The 15,259-nt window shown below is 46.9% G+C and overlaps 1 protein-coding gene across 1 annotated transcript in view; it reads right to left on the bottom strand.

Annotated features, from left to right (window-relative positions):
- Positions 1-15,259, bottom strand: part of BTK (Bruton tyrosine kinase) — a 289,004-nt gene that overhangs the window by 49,393 nt on the left and 224,352 nt on the right. The window contains exons 11-12 of the mRNA XM_073573073.1: positions 5,106-5,185; positions 1,691-1,812 (exon numbers count right to left, since the gene is read on the bottom strand). Coding sequence (XP_073429174.1) covers positions 1,691-1,812; positions 5,106-5,185 — 202 coding nt within the window. The remainder of the gene's footprint in view (positions 1-1,690; positions 1,813-5,105; positions 5,186-15,259) is intronic.

Below are 15,259 nucleotides of genomic sequence, written 5' to 3'. Positions count from 1 at the left end.
CAGTTTCCTGATGTCCTCGGCCTGCCTGAAATTTCCTCTATTCCATCTGCCGCTCATGTTTGCCTGTGGTTTTCTGAACTCTACCTGCCTGCCTGCTGTTTTCTGAACTCCACTTGCCTGCCGGCAGTTTCCTGATGTCCTCCACCTGCCTGCGGTTTCCTGACTTTCTCCGCATGCCTGCATTTTCCTGCAGTCCACCGGTCTACTTGCGGTATCCAGTTCATCTACTCACCCTGCAGCACCGAAACCCATGGCCCATGTGCTCACCGGGACCTTAGGCTTTGAGGATCCACTTTACCCAGTGAGCCCCTTGAACTTCTTGTAACAGATTGAAAAACGAGTTGTCATAAGGGGACAGAGGCAACGGTCACTGATGACACTTCATTTCAGGAGCTGGACTAGGCCCTGCTGTACTGATCATGCATCAGTTAGCCATGCTGATGGATGTTCAGTATTACCTTGCCATGATGCTATATGCATAGTGACAGTGCACTCACTCACCTAACTCTGATGACAAGTAACAAGTCAGCAAGAAAGTGCACTGTCTGTGCCCACTGTAAGAAGATTACACGGTGTTCAGATAAAGCAGAGACCATTGCTTCCTTTACAAGTGACATCACTTCTGTTTATTAAACCAATGAATAATTCAGCTGTGTCTTTTGTACCTTTTTTACCTAAATAAATTTGTAACTGTCCCTTTTTTATCTCCAAGGAAGAGTTTGAGAAATCTTCAGTCTTTTGTAGTCATAAATAATACTTAGTTTATGTCTAAGTGTCCAATTAACTACATTATGATCTGTAGAGGTCAAACACATTCTAATCACAGACTTTACAACAGAGAAGAGAAAAGTTGGGGTTTGTCCACGCTAGACCACAAGGAACCAACCGAAGATGCAAGCAAACCTTTATTCACATTCAGGCTTGAATGTGAATAAAGGTTTGCTTGCATCTTCGGTTGGTTCCTTGTGGTCTACCGCAGACAAACCCTAGCTTTTCTCTTCTCTATTGTTTTATCTGCATCCCGGGATCTGCAGCGGCTAAAACTTCCTTAGGTGGTTGTGACCCTTCACAACCACATCAGGTAAGTGGATTACCTTTGTTAAACACGCTGGTGTCCCTCATTTACCGCCTTAGTGCGCTCCCCCTCTTTTTATTTTTATTTTTTGCAATCACAGACTTTGGCTTTCTCTCTGGAAGCTAGAGCTCCAAAAGTATCCAGTGAGCTCTCTCTATGCAGAACCATACCAAAAAGATAACCTTTCCCAATGTCTCCACAAACCAGTTTTTAATAACAGTATGAAATTGTTCCCCTGGAACCCCAAAGTACTTTACATTATACTTACTAGTACTGTTTCCCCTGAGTGGCAGGTATCACCCCTCATGGGTGCATAAAAAGAGATATGTTAATCATTGGCAGCAGGCAGGAAGAAACCGCCAGGGATCCTCTTGTCTGACTAGTCTCCCATGCAGCTCGGTCCCTGGTTGGTGGCTTTTATACTATGTTTTTCTCTGAAATGCTGCATCATTTCAGAATCAAACATATTTGGCTGAAATCATGCAGCCATTGTCGAATACGTGCTGCCCGTAGTTTGGGCAGCATTAATTAGTTGTCAGATTCCTTTAATGTCCCAAATAGGCAAAGTGAAGAAGGTGCTAAAGTACCTTTGCCAAAAATGTTAACTTATCTTACCGGCGGCGTTATGCTGATGGTAGGTGATTAGCTCTGGAATTGAAGAATAGAGATGTTTTTCTGCCAAGTAATACTGGTTTGAAGGCGTTTCACATACAACATAATGACGGATAATTCCTTCCCTACACAGAACACATAAATAAAAAGTATTATTTAATGGATGAGATAAATATAAATCAAATCACTATTGCTTGTGACCGCCATTTGCCTTCATAAATTCTTCAAGGTACTTGTCACTTATAGACTAATTCACACTAGGCATGTTTGCTGTCTTTTTTTCTGCAGCAAAACCTGTACTTTTGGCAGAAAATAAGCATTGTCAAAATTGCATGTTTTTGTGCGTTTTTTGGTGCGTTTTCCTGGATCCCAAAGTTCAGCTTTGCTTCCACTGCAAAAGCATGGACACAGGTCACCAATACATGGCATATGCTCATGAAAATATGCACACACAAATGTAACAGCTGAGGGAGGGGAATTGGTCTGGAATAATTTACCTAAGTCCTTTGCAGTGTACTGAGCTTGTAGAACACTGTTGAACTTTCACACTTTGGTCTGCCATTGAATTGCTCACACATTATGCTATCTTACACCTTGGTCAACCACAGGCTGTCACGAAGTGAATGACCAATGCGACAAGACCCAAAGATGGGTCAGTCACCAAACAGCAAAACAAAAACACACCAGGGGACACAATTAAAATGGTGGGCCCTGCGAAAGGGAACGGAGAAATGGACACCTCCTGTACTCTCCTAAGGATGTGCCCTGATCTCCCTGACATCCATATACAGGTTTTTTCAACCTGTCGCCGAGCAGGATACCTAATCCCTCGCTTGCCCTGCACCTATCCCTAAGTAGGGTATTGACAAGTGAAGACACTGGTCCCACCGCTGCACTAGTACAACACAAGGTAAGGTAAGACAGACAAGGTAAAAGGAAAAGGGTAACAAAAACAAAACACTTAGCTTTCTGCTGTAAAGTACCGCACAGCAGGATAACGACACCAGATTCACCATTAACAGCTGAGGCACCACTGCAGCAAGCTCCTTCTCCCAGCATGGTTGCTGCAGAATGAACCCTAACACCGTGCTAGGGCCTGCGGAATACACCAAATAATAAGAAAGGAGATATGAGGTGCGTTCGCAGCCCGGGGTCCACCGTGCAGAGATGGAACCTGTTGCTGAGTAATGGCGGAGGATATGCGGCAACAGATAAATGAACACACGCGGGTTAATGTCACCTGGTGTGCACTGGAACGAGTCCTGTTGCTCCACAGAACCGCACAGTGTAAATAGCGGAGCCTGTTAAGCTCACAGGTCTCAACCGTATGAGCGCTAGTACGCAGAAACAGGACTCTGCCCCAAGGACACGGGGTTAGAGTCCCTCTAGTCCACTAGCACTCGGCGCCGCAGCTGCGGTGCCAGTAAGGAAGCAACTGAAATAGTAACACACCTGGTGCGCACTGCACCGCTCAGATGGATGCCACTAACCACCCTGACTAGGGTAAGGAAAGCGCTAGACTGCGCATGGGGTCATGCAGGCGGATGCAGTCACACAGGTGCCTTGTGCTGAATGGCATAATATGGCGCTTAGAAAGGTGCTGTGACTTGGAAGCACTGTGGCACTAGACTTAGCCACTACAAGGTGCTGACTCTGACTCTAATAGCCCTATAACATGCGTATCCAAGGGAAGGGAGTCATAATGAGTCAGTCACCAGAAGCATGCATCTATCATCACTCACACAAAACATAATAAGAGTCCATACTAGCGCATGGCCGTGTGGCCATGCGGCTCTTTTGTAGCAGCGTCCTTCCGGGACCTTCCTGACGCTCCTGATGGTCCAATCCAAGCTGGAGAAGGACCTGAGCATGTGACCTCCGATCTCCAATGAGAGATCGTCCCACTGGCATGCTTAGTGGACTGAAAGGAGGACTTAGTCCCTGGAGTAGCTCGCTGCTAACCAGCATGCGTTGCTATAGCTGGACCAGAGGTGGAAGCAGCAACCGAACCTACAGAGCTAGTCTGACCAGAGCGCCTGGATCGACGAGTCTGCTGGGCAGCCTCCTGTGTTGCCAGAGAGGAATGGGAGACCGCCGATTGCAAGGCTCGGGATTCCTGTTGTGCAGCGACCGGAACCCGACGCCTAACACATCGATGGTCGGCTGATGCATTAGGTGACTTTTAAAGGAAGTTGGGAGTGGTCATCACCTGCAGCAGCAATGTAATTTCACCAGCGGCCACCGGGGGGGGGGAAACACATTAACCCCCGATGGCCTGAAAGGAAAAAAGTTTTAATATGAAATGCCAAATCTGCCACAGATCCAAAAATGGATCGTGACACAGGCATTGTTCAATCTCACACCTTTGTTGGCCAATGTTTACTTTTCCGCATCACTAATTTAATTCAACTGCACTAATCCAAACTGCCATCTCAAGTGACCAAAACAAGATGATAAACCTGGAAAAATCACAATAATAAATAGGTTTCAAATACTGCTATACTTGCTTTTTTCATTTTGTCAACATTTTTTCATCACCCATTGCTTTCAATGGGTGAAAAACCGCTGAAAAAACACTGAAAGTAGTGACATGCTCTATGCCCAAAAAACCATGCAAAGCACAAAATCCTGATGATAAAAAAATCAATGTGTGTGCACAAGATTTGTGAAATCTCATAGGCTTGGCTGGTACTGTAACACAGCTGAAAAGTAGCATAAAAATACCTCAAAAACACATAGTGTGGACTTAGCCACAAAGTTTTTGAAGGAACTCAGCAGGGAGGATGCTCCAAACATCTTGGAGAATCAACCACAGATCTTTTGTGGATGTTGTTTGTGCAAATCCTTGTGAATCTTCAAAGACAGACGGGATGATCTGAGATCAGAGTTCTGTGGGGCTGGATCATCATTTCCAGGACTGCTTGTTCTTTATGCTGAGGATAATCATTGATGACATTGGCTGAATGTATTGGGTCGTTGCCCTGCTGCAGAATAAATTTGGAGCCAGTCAAAAGCCTCTCTGATGGGATTACATGATAGATAAGTATCTGCCTATGTTTCTATTCATTGAGGACACCAAGGAATGGGCAATTTTAAAGACTGTAGATGCAGTGGATGGCCACGAAAACTTATTGTAGATGAAATACACATCATGCTTACTTCTTAACTGTACCCAGAAGAATTGATGCTCTTTTGAAGGCAAAGGTTGATCACACCATGTATTGGTTTCAGTTACATTTCTCTTTTGTACATTGTCTTTGCATTAAGTTAACAATTAAGACTTCTATTTTTTAAAGCATTCAAACATATATAATTATACTGTACATATAGAGAAAAAGAGGGTATATTATACTATATATACTGTCCTTACAAAATCAATAATTGAGGTTTTGCTGTATTTTTCATTTTTCTTACTTACCCGGATGACTTTGCATACACAGATACTGTATATTTGCCAGCTTTGCTTGAATCTCTAACAATAAATCCACCCTCTTTGTCCTGTAAAACATGTTTTACATCTTATTGGAAAAAGATCAATTTAAACATTTCATTTTGAGCAGTTATTACAACATTTGTTTTCCTTTTTGAGGAAGCACTCACATCAAGGTTTTGTCCTCTAGTCTTAATATATTGCAGTCACCATATTATATAGCACTGTGTACTTAAAATTGCTCATTTTGCCTTTCTACCCAGATAACTCTTCTCTTTTCAATTAGGTTTATGACAACGCGTGATTAAAAACAGATCATTTGAGTCCTTCTAAGCTCTATGTAGAAAAAGGAGGTCAATATTTTCCCAGGGTGAGTCATGAGTCACTGCAAAAATCCCTGGCAGGGTGGAAGAGGAGTGGAGCAGCTGGGTCAGGAGGTGAAGAGGTGAATGATAGAGTTGAGCGAAACGGGTCGAACAATTTCAAAAGTCGCTGACTTTTGGCAAAGTCGGGTTTCATGAAACGAAACCCGACCCTAGGATGAAGTCGGCCACGAGGTCGGCGACTTACGCGCCAAAGTCCCGTTTCAAAAGTTTGTTTAGCGCTCTTTTTCAGCCAATCAGGATCCACTGACACTGTGGGCAACGTGATGACATAGGCAGGGGTCGCCACCATCTTTCAGAAGGGCATGCAAGTGATTGGCTTGCTTTGGTGGGCGTCACAGGGGTTATAAAAGGGCGTGCACGCCGACCGCCATCTTACTTCTGCCGATCTTAGTATAGGGAGAGTTTAGGCAGGGAAGAAGACAAAAAAACTGCTTCTGCTGCTAGCGATTTTGCCTGTGCAACACACCAGTCACTGTGTGTGCAGTGCAAGGGGAGGCTATATTGTGGTGGATCAGCGGTGTTGGTTGTTAGGCTGCCTTCTAAGGCTTCCTGACAGCTGCATTGCTGTTTCCCCACTGCTCTGCAAACTGCTTTTTTAAAAGCAATCCCAATTTTTTTTTTGTCCTGCTAAGGTACTGAGCGTGCATTTATTCACACCATACAGCGGTGTACGCTCCTCACACAGTACCGTGTAACGGCTGTTATCACAGCCACAGTGAAGCTATCTGTGTGTCACTGTGGAAGGATAAGTAGAGGACTTGTTCCGTTCTTACAGACCTACACTCTAGGGAGATTCCTATTCTGCCCAATTCTACAATTCACTTTTTTCACACCTGTGCCATCGAGCCTGTGACATAGCGCTCTGATATTCAGTGGGCCTCACACAATCCAAAAGTGTCCAGTGTCCACAAGTGTCTGCAGAAATTCAAAATCTCCCTTATCCTGTAGTCACTTTTTTCACACCTGCTGCATCTAGCCTGTGACATAGCGCTCTGATATTCATTGGGCCTCACACAATCCAAGTGTCCAGTGTCCACAAGTGTCTGCAGAAATTTAAAATCTCCCTTATCCTGTAGTCACTTTTTTCACACCTGTGCCATCGAGCCTGTGACATAGCGCTGTGATATTCAGTGGGCCTCACACAATCCAAGTGTCCAGTGTCCACAAGTGTCTGCAGAAATTCAAAATCTCCCAGAAATTCAAAATCTCCCTTATCCTGTAGTCACTTTTTTCACACCTGTGCCATCGAGCCTGTGACATAGCACTGTGATATTCAGTGGGCATCACACAATCCAAGTGTCCAGTGTCCACAAGTGTCTGCAGAAATTCAAAATCTCCCTTATCCTGTAGTCACTTTTTTCACACCTGTGCCATCGAGCCTGTGACATAGCGCTGTGATATTCAGTGGGCCTCACACAATCCAAGTGTCCAGTGTCCACAAGTGTCTGCAGAAATTCAAAATCTCCCTTATCCTGTAGTCACTTTTTTCACACCTGTGCCATCGAGCCTGTGACATAGCGCTGTGATATTCAGTGGGCCTCACACAATCCAAGTGTCCAGTGTCCACAAGTGTCTGCAGAAATTCAAAATCTCCCAGAAATTCAAAATCTCCCTTATCCTGTAGTCACTTTTTTCACACCTGTGCCATCGAGCCTGTGACATAGCGCTGTGATATTCAGTGGGCCTCACACAATCCAAGTGTCCAGTGTCCACAAGTGTCTGCAGAAATTCAAAATCTCCCTTATCCTGTAGTCACTTTTTTCACACCTGTGCCATCGAGCCTGTGACATAGCGCTGTGATATTTAGTGGGCCTCACACAATCCAAGTGTCCAGTGTCCACAAGTGTCTGCAGAAATTCAAAATCTCCCAGAAATTCAAAATCTCCCTTATCCTGTAGTCACTTTTTTCACACCTGTGCCATCAAGCCTGTGACATAGCACTGTGATATTCAGTGGGCCTCACACAATCCAAGTGTCCAGTGTCCACAAGTGTCTGCAGAAATTCAAAATCTCCCTTATCCTGTAGTCACTTTTTTCACACCTGTGCCATCGAGCCTGTGACATAGCACTGTGATATTCAGTGGGCCTCACACAATCCAAGTGTCCAGTGTCCACAAGTGTCTGCAGAAATTCAAAATCTCCCTTATCCTGTAGACACTTTTTTCACACCTGCTGCATCGAGCCTGTGACATAGCGCTGTGATATTCAGTGGGCCTCACACAATCCAAGTGTCCAGTGTTCACAAGTGTCTGCAGAAATTCAAAATCTCCCTTATCCTGTAGTCACTTTTTTCACACCTGTGCCATCGAGCCTGTGACATAGCACTGTGATATTCAGTGGGCCTCACACAATCCAAGTGTCCAGTGTCCACAAGTGTCTGCAGAAATTCAAAATCTCCCTTATCCTGTAGTCACTTTTTTCACACCTGCTGCATCGAGCCTGTGACATAGCGCTGTGATATTCAGTGGGCCTCACACAATCCAAGTGTCCAGTGTCCACAAGTGTCTGCAGAAAATCTAAATCTCCCTTATCCTGTAGTCACTTTTTTCACACCTGTGCCATCGAGCCTGTGACATAGCGCTGTGATATTCAGTGGGCCTCACACAATCCAAGTGTCCAGTGTCCACAAGTGTCTGCAGAAATTTAAAATCTCCCTTATCCTGTAGTCACTTTTTTCACACCTGTTCCATCGAGCATGTGACATAGCGCTGTGATATTCAGTGGGCCTCACACAATCCAAGTGTCCAGTGTCCACAAGTGTCTGCAGAAAATCTAAATCTCCCCTGTCCTATAGACACCTTGTACCTTGTTTTACATTACTATATAGTTTGTAGGATTTTGTCTACATTTCTACCAAAAATGAGGAAGGCTGGTGGAAGAGGCCGTGGAATTGGGCGGGGGTTGGCAGCTGGTAATGATGGTGTTGGTGGTGGATCTGATGGTAGTGGCAAAAGCAAAATAGGACCGAATGCAGGAGGTGTTGAGCCTGCGTCATCGTCTGGCTCCATAAGGCTTCGAAGGCTTAGTTTTCTAGGAGTTGGCAAACCGCTTTTAACGCCAGAGCATCAGGAAAAAGTTTTGTCTTACATTACTGACTCAGCCTCCAGCTCTATCGCCTCCTCTTCTGAAGTTGTAAAAAGTAAAAGCACTGAGTTGTCATTGGAGGCTCATGTTCATGAACCACACCTTTCCTTGTGTCCTTCACCACAACCAAGATTGAAGGATGACGCAGGCCATACTACTGATTACTCCATGGAGCTGTTTTCACATACCATGCCTGGATTATCAAGTGAAATGGTGAATTACCCAGGCCAAGATGAATCTGACATGGAGTGCACTGATGCACAGCCGCTGATAGATGATTCTGCTGGTACATTCACTCAGAGCACTACATTGTCCTCGCAGTGTACAGAGCCAGATTCTGACCCTGATGAGACTCAGGTGCCCCTTCCCGCACACTATACCACCATACACGGTGACACAGAGGAAGGTGCACATGACATTGAAGAGGAGGTGATGGATGACCCAGTTGTTGACACAGATTGGCATCCATTGGGGGAAGAGGGTGCTGCTTCCAATAGCTCAGATGAGGAGCATCCACAGCAGACATCGACATCGCAACAGCTGTTATCTGGCAGGCCCGGAGCACTCCAAAGACAGGTTCCAAAAATCAAAAGAGTTGCTGGACAGCTTGTCCAGAGGGTCAAAACATCACAGCGTGCTAGGCCGCAAAATGTCTGCCAAAGTAGGAAGAGTGCAGTGTGGCACTTTTTTGAACAAAATCCTCATGATCAGGCCAAGGTTATCTGTAAGAAGTGCGCAAAGACCTTTAGCCGAGGGAAAAATCTGAAAAATTTGAATACCAGTTGCATGCTTAGACATTTAACCAGCATGCACTTGCAAGCGTGGACACAACACCAAACCTCAAGTGCCACATGTGCAACTGATCACAAAGAAGGTAGTCAGTAACGCTACATTGTTTCCCCCACTGTAAGCCCACCGGTTAGCACAGCAGCAAATGTTGAGGTGTCGTTGCAAGGCCACAGCAGTCAGGGAATCCCACTGTTATATCAACGAAATACTGAATCTAGGCCATCAGAAAGAACACCAACTCCATCACCATCATCAACCCTCTCTCAGTCCGCCCTGTCCACCGCTACTTCCACCATATGCAGCTCTCAAGTCCAGCTCACCCTCCCAGACACTATGAGTAGGTCAAGAAAGTACTCAGTCTCTCATCCGCGTACACTGGGTTTGAACGCCCACATTGCCAAACTAATCTCGTTTGAGATGATGCCCTATCGGTTGGTGGAAAGCGCAGCTTTCCCCGAACTCATGGCCTATGCAGTACCACGCTATGACCTACCCAGTCGCCACTTCTCTCGCAAAGCCATCCCAGCCCTCCACCATCATGTGAAAGACCGCATTGTCCATGCACTCAAGCAGTCAGTGAGTGGAAAGGTGCACCTCACAACTGATGCATGGTCCAGTCGGTGGTGGATGCAGGGTCCACAGGGGACAGCGGTGGTGGGACAGTGCTGCCTAGCCCACAGTATAGGAAACAGTTGGCTGTAGGCGTTCCACCCTCCTTCTCCTCCTCCTCCAGAAGCGAAAGCTCGTCCACAGAGCGCAGTCGTACGAGCACTCCATCTGCAGATGCCACTGTTGCACACGAGGTGTCCCCCTATCGAGCAGCTAGTGGAAAGCGTCAGCAGGCTGTGTTGCAGATGATGTGTTTGGGCGACAGACACACCGCCGAGGTGCTGGCCGAGTACTTGAAGCGACAAACTGAGTCATGGCTGGGCAGTGTACATCTTGAGGCAGGCAAGATAGTTAGTGATAACGGCCGTAATTTTGTGGCAGCCATAGCCCTTTCAAAACTCAGCCACATACCTTGCTTGGCTCACACCTTGAACCTGGTGGTGCAGTGCTTCCTCAAAAATTATCCGGAGTTAACAGCCCTGCTCCATAAGGTGCGAAGACTGTGCGCGCACATCCGCCGGTCGCCTGTACACTCCGTTCGTATGCAGAAGCTGCAGCGATTGCTCCACCTTCCCAACCACCGCCTCATTATCGACATTGCAACAAGGTGGAACTCCACCCTGCACATGGTGGAGCGGCTGTGCGAGCAGAGGCAGGCCATAATGCATTTGTGGGAGGATACACGGCCAGGCACTTTGAGAGCAGACATGGAGTTGACAGGTGTGCAGTGGTCGAAGCTGAAAGACCTCTGTAAAGTCCTTCAGTGTTTTGAGGAATGCACACGGCTGGTAAGCGCAGACGACGCCATCCTAAGCATGAGCATCCCACTTATGCGTCTGCTCATGCAAACTTTGACGCACCTTAAGGAGCAGGCGTCTGCAGCCAATGTTGACGAGGAGGAAGAGGTGGAGGGAATCCTTGATGACATTCAGCCATTGTCTGCTCAGGGACCTCTCCTGGACGAGTTGGAGGAAGAAGAGGAGGAGGAGGATGATGATGGGGATGATTACTTAGGGGAGGAGGATGCATCTCGTGGGGCAAGTGAAAATGTTGGCGTGGCAAGGTCTGGTACAGGGTTTGTGCGTGACTGGAGGGATGTGGATTTGCCAGAAAGTGCTCCTCCAACCAGCACTCGCAGTGCATCATTGACACCGGGAACATTGGCCCACATGTCAGATTATGCCTTGCGGATCCTAAAAAGGGACCCCCGCATTGCCAAAATGATGAACGATGACGACTACTGGTTGGCCAGCATCCTGGATCCACGCTATAAAGGCAAATTACAAAACATCATGCCACAGGAGAACCTTGACCTAATATTGGCTAATAAACAAGCAACTCTGGTAAATCGGTTGCTTGAGGCATTCCCAGCACACAGCAGCGGTGATGGTTCTCACACGAGCCGTACGGGCCGGGGGCAGCTTGGCAGAGGTGTTCATGGTGCACACAGCAGAAGTGGCGTTGGAGACAGGGGTTTCATGACAATGTTGTGGACTGATTTTTCAAGTACCGCTCACACAACTGGTAATACAGCATCGATGGAAAGTGACAGGAGACAGCAGTTGTCAACTATGGTTACAAACTACTTTTCCTTCCATATCGATGTTCTCCCACACAGGTCATTCCCCTTTGACTATTGGGCTGCTAAACTGGACACCTGGCCTGAATTGGCACAATATGCCTTACAGGAGCTCGCTTGCCCAGCCGCAAGTGTGCTATCGGAAAGAGTCTTCAGTGCAGCTGGATCAATCCTGGCAGAAAAAAGGACCCGTCTGTCAACCCAAAATGTGGATGATCTAACCTTCATTAAAATGAACCATGCATGGGTTTCCAAGGATTTTGTCCCACCTTCCCCTGATGACACATAGGGTGACAGAAAAATAGTTTGCTTTGGTCCACCTCTTCCTGGGACTTGACCTATTTCGCCTTTTGCATCAGCTGAATGTCCAACATCAACATATGCCACTTTCTAAAACTCCCTAACTGTGCTGCTTCCCCCCCCCATGGCCGGGGTCACCACCTAGCGCACGACACTGTGCGAGTGCCATTGCCCTGGACAGGTGGGTAGGCCAACTCTTGGGCGCGGGCACTGGCACAGGGTCCCTCATAGTGAAATCAAGTGTCTCTGATGGTGGTGGTGCACACCCGCCGTCAGACACACCGCCGTACTATGAGGGGCCCAGTGCCAGTACCGACGCCCACGAGTGGGCCCCCCTTGCTTGGGCAGGGCCCCAGCATTTGCAAACTTTACCTCTCCCTGCTCCTCCGCTGTGTAGTCTGGGCCGTCAAATCCATACTGTGCCTGACACCGTCTGAGCCTGCCTCCTGATGTATAGACATATCTTTTGAATGTGTACGCTATCCATACATGTTATCCGGGGATACGGTACCCTTTCTCACCTTTGTGCAATCACTTGCAAGCCTTACTGGGCCTTACACCGTCTGAGCCTGCCTCCTGATGTATAGACATATCTTTTGAATGTGTACGCTATCCATACATGTTATCTGGGGATACGGTACCCTTTCTCACCTTTGTGCAATCACTTGCAAGCCATACTGGGCCTTACACTGTCTGAGCCTGCCTCCTGATGTATAGACATATCTTTTGAATGTGTACGCTATCCATACATGTTATCCGGGGATACGGTACCCTTTCTCACCTTTGTGCAATCACTTGCAAGCCATACTGGGCCTTACACCGTCTGAGCCTGCTTCCTGATGTATAGACATATCTTTTGAATGTGTACGCTATCCATACATGTTATCCGGGGATACGGTACCCTTTCTCACCTTTGTGCAATCACTTGCAAGCCATACTGGGCCTTACACCGTCTGAGCCTGCCTCCTGATGTATAGACATATCTTTTGAATGTGTACGCTATCCATACATGTTATCCGGGGATACGGTACCCTTTCTCACCTTTGTGCAATCACTTGCAAGCCATACTGGGCCTTACGCCGTCTGAGCCTGCCTCCTGATGTATAGACATATCTTTTGAATGTGTACGCTATCCATACATGTTATCCGGGGATACGGTACCCTTTCTCACCTTTGTGCAATCACGTGCAAGCCATACTGGGCCTAACACCGTCTGAGCGTGCCTCCTGATGTATAGACATATCTTTTGAATGTGTACGCTATCCATACATGTTATCCGGGGATACGGTACCCTTTCTCACCTTTGTGCAATCACGTGTAACCCATACTGGGCGTGAGAACGGCTGGCGAGCTGTTAAGCAAGCTACAGCACCTGTGGTTTGCACACGTAAGTTTTTAATTTTTTTCAGGAATGACGGTTAGACCTAATTCCGGAACTGCGGTTGACCTGCACTTACTGGGAAATCATCGTTCACGAGTAATAATTGTAATCAGTGATCCCCATCACTAACGTTGTTCAGCGGGTTATCTGCACCTGTAAGCGACAAACGCTGGCCTTTTCAGTGTAGCGCACATGCAGCCACGGACATGTAAGGGCATGACACACCAGTTATTGGCCAATCTCATGTGCCAGAGCCTCACGTGTCCCTCTAGTAAGCTGGACTCGGACCGCGGGGCATGATGGAGTCTCGTTCGTTAACGGAATTAAGCTTGCAATGTGTGCATCTGTTCTGTAGCTGGCATGGTTGAGGTTGCCCGTGTTGAGTTAAATTACGCCATAGGCTCCACTCCTGGTGGTGCCCTTCTGGACATTCCTTTAAGGTTCAGCTTTGCAACCATACTGCCCACGTAAAACAAACACTTTGCCTTCATGAACGCTGTTTGGAGGGTCATGACTCGTGGGAATAACGCCGCCCAATCAGTTAACCTGCTAGAGAGATCCTTCGTTGCTCCCAAGCATGACATCACACTCCCTAGGAGGAAGGTAATGCCACTGTGGTGACCGTACTCCTGGGGGCGACACAAGTGCACTGATGCCCAGCCACTGCTCGATGAATCTGCTGGTACATTGACCCAGACCACTACATTCCCCTCGCATGCTACCCGGCCTGAATCTGACCCTGATGAAACTCAGGTTACCCTTCCCATATACAGTTCCATCTTACACGGTGACAAAGAGGAAGCTGCAGATGAAAGTGCAGGTTCGGCCCACCCGCCATCAGACACACCACCGTACTATCAGGGGCCCTGTGCCAGTGCCGTCGCCAACAAGTGGGCCCCCCCTGCTTGCTCAGGATCACAGCACTTGCAAGGTTGAAATACTGTGCAGTGAGATGGAAGATGGGGACGACGAGGAGTCCAGACTAGTACAGGGATTCCCTAGCGAGGAGACTTATTTGATTGTTTTCAATGTTGGGACAGCAATTTTTGGGGAGCACTATACTCTGGAGAATGATAGATGGGGCCCACCATACACTGGACCATTCCAAAGGTGGACATCAGACACTGGAGCAGCATTTACAGGGCCCATTATACACTAGAGCATTAGAAATGGGGCCCATTATGTTTGGAGCATTATTTGGGCCCATAAGACAGTGGAGCTTCATCCATGGGGACCAACATATACTGTAGCATTATGTGGAGCTCATCATATACTGTTTCAAACATTATATGGGACCAATGATTCTGTATGGAGAAATAGATGGGCCTCGTCATGAGATGTAAAAAGTGAAGTATTTTTCATTGTACTATACCGCTATTTCTCTGCCGTATCGGAGCATGATGAGTTGTGGTATTATGTGCTAAAGGGGCGCGCTTTCGCCCAGGGCACATGAAAACCTGGAGCCAGCCCTACCCCCCCACAACTTTAGCCAAATAACCCCCATTTTTCAGTGCGTAACTTGTATTATGAAGTTAATTAAGGTTGACCAGCTTAAGTAAGAAGAATTGATGCTTTTGGCATTCAAATGAGCACTGTAGGTGTGTTTCCTGTCCTCCTCTCACTGCCGACTTTTATTCCCTATTGACTTACATTGGGTTTCGTGTTTCGGGACGACCCCGACTTTTCCCTATAATCGGCCGATCTTGCTCGACCCGACTTTTGGAAAAGTCGGGTTTCACGAAACGAAACTCGACCATAAAAAAACAAAAGTCGCTCAACTCTAGTGAATGATAAATGCAGGAACAAGAGACTTCCTGGTTCTACATAGAGCAGACAAAAGAGAAGACTAAACTGGGTAGAAATGCAAAATGAGAAATTGTAAGTACAGTACATTGTGCTGTATAATTTGATGACTGCAATATATTAATAGGATAAAAACTTTGACAGGAGGGCTTCTGTAAGTTATAATTTTTATTTTCTTGCCCCTAGTACTATTCCTACCAGCCACTGCCTT

Source organism: Dendrobates tinctorius, unplaced genomic scaffold, assembly GCF_039654945.1.
Source record: "Dendrobates tinctorius isolate UK_male_01 unplaced genomic scaffold, ASM3965494v1 ptg000034l, whole genome shotgun sequence".
Classification (NCBI taxonomy): Eukaryota; Metazoa; Chordata; class Amphibia; order Anura; family Dendrobatidae; genus Dendrobates; species Dendrobates tinctorius.
Note: the sequence above shows the minus strand (reverse complement) of the source record. Positions and strands in the feature narration are given on the sequence as shown.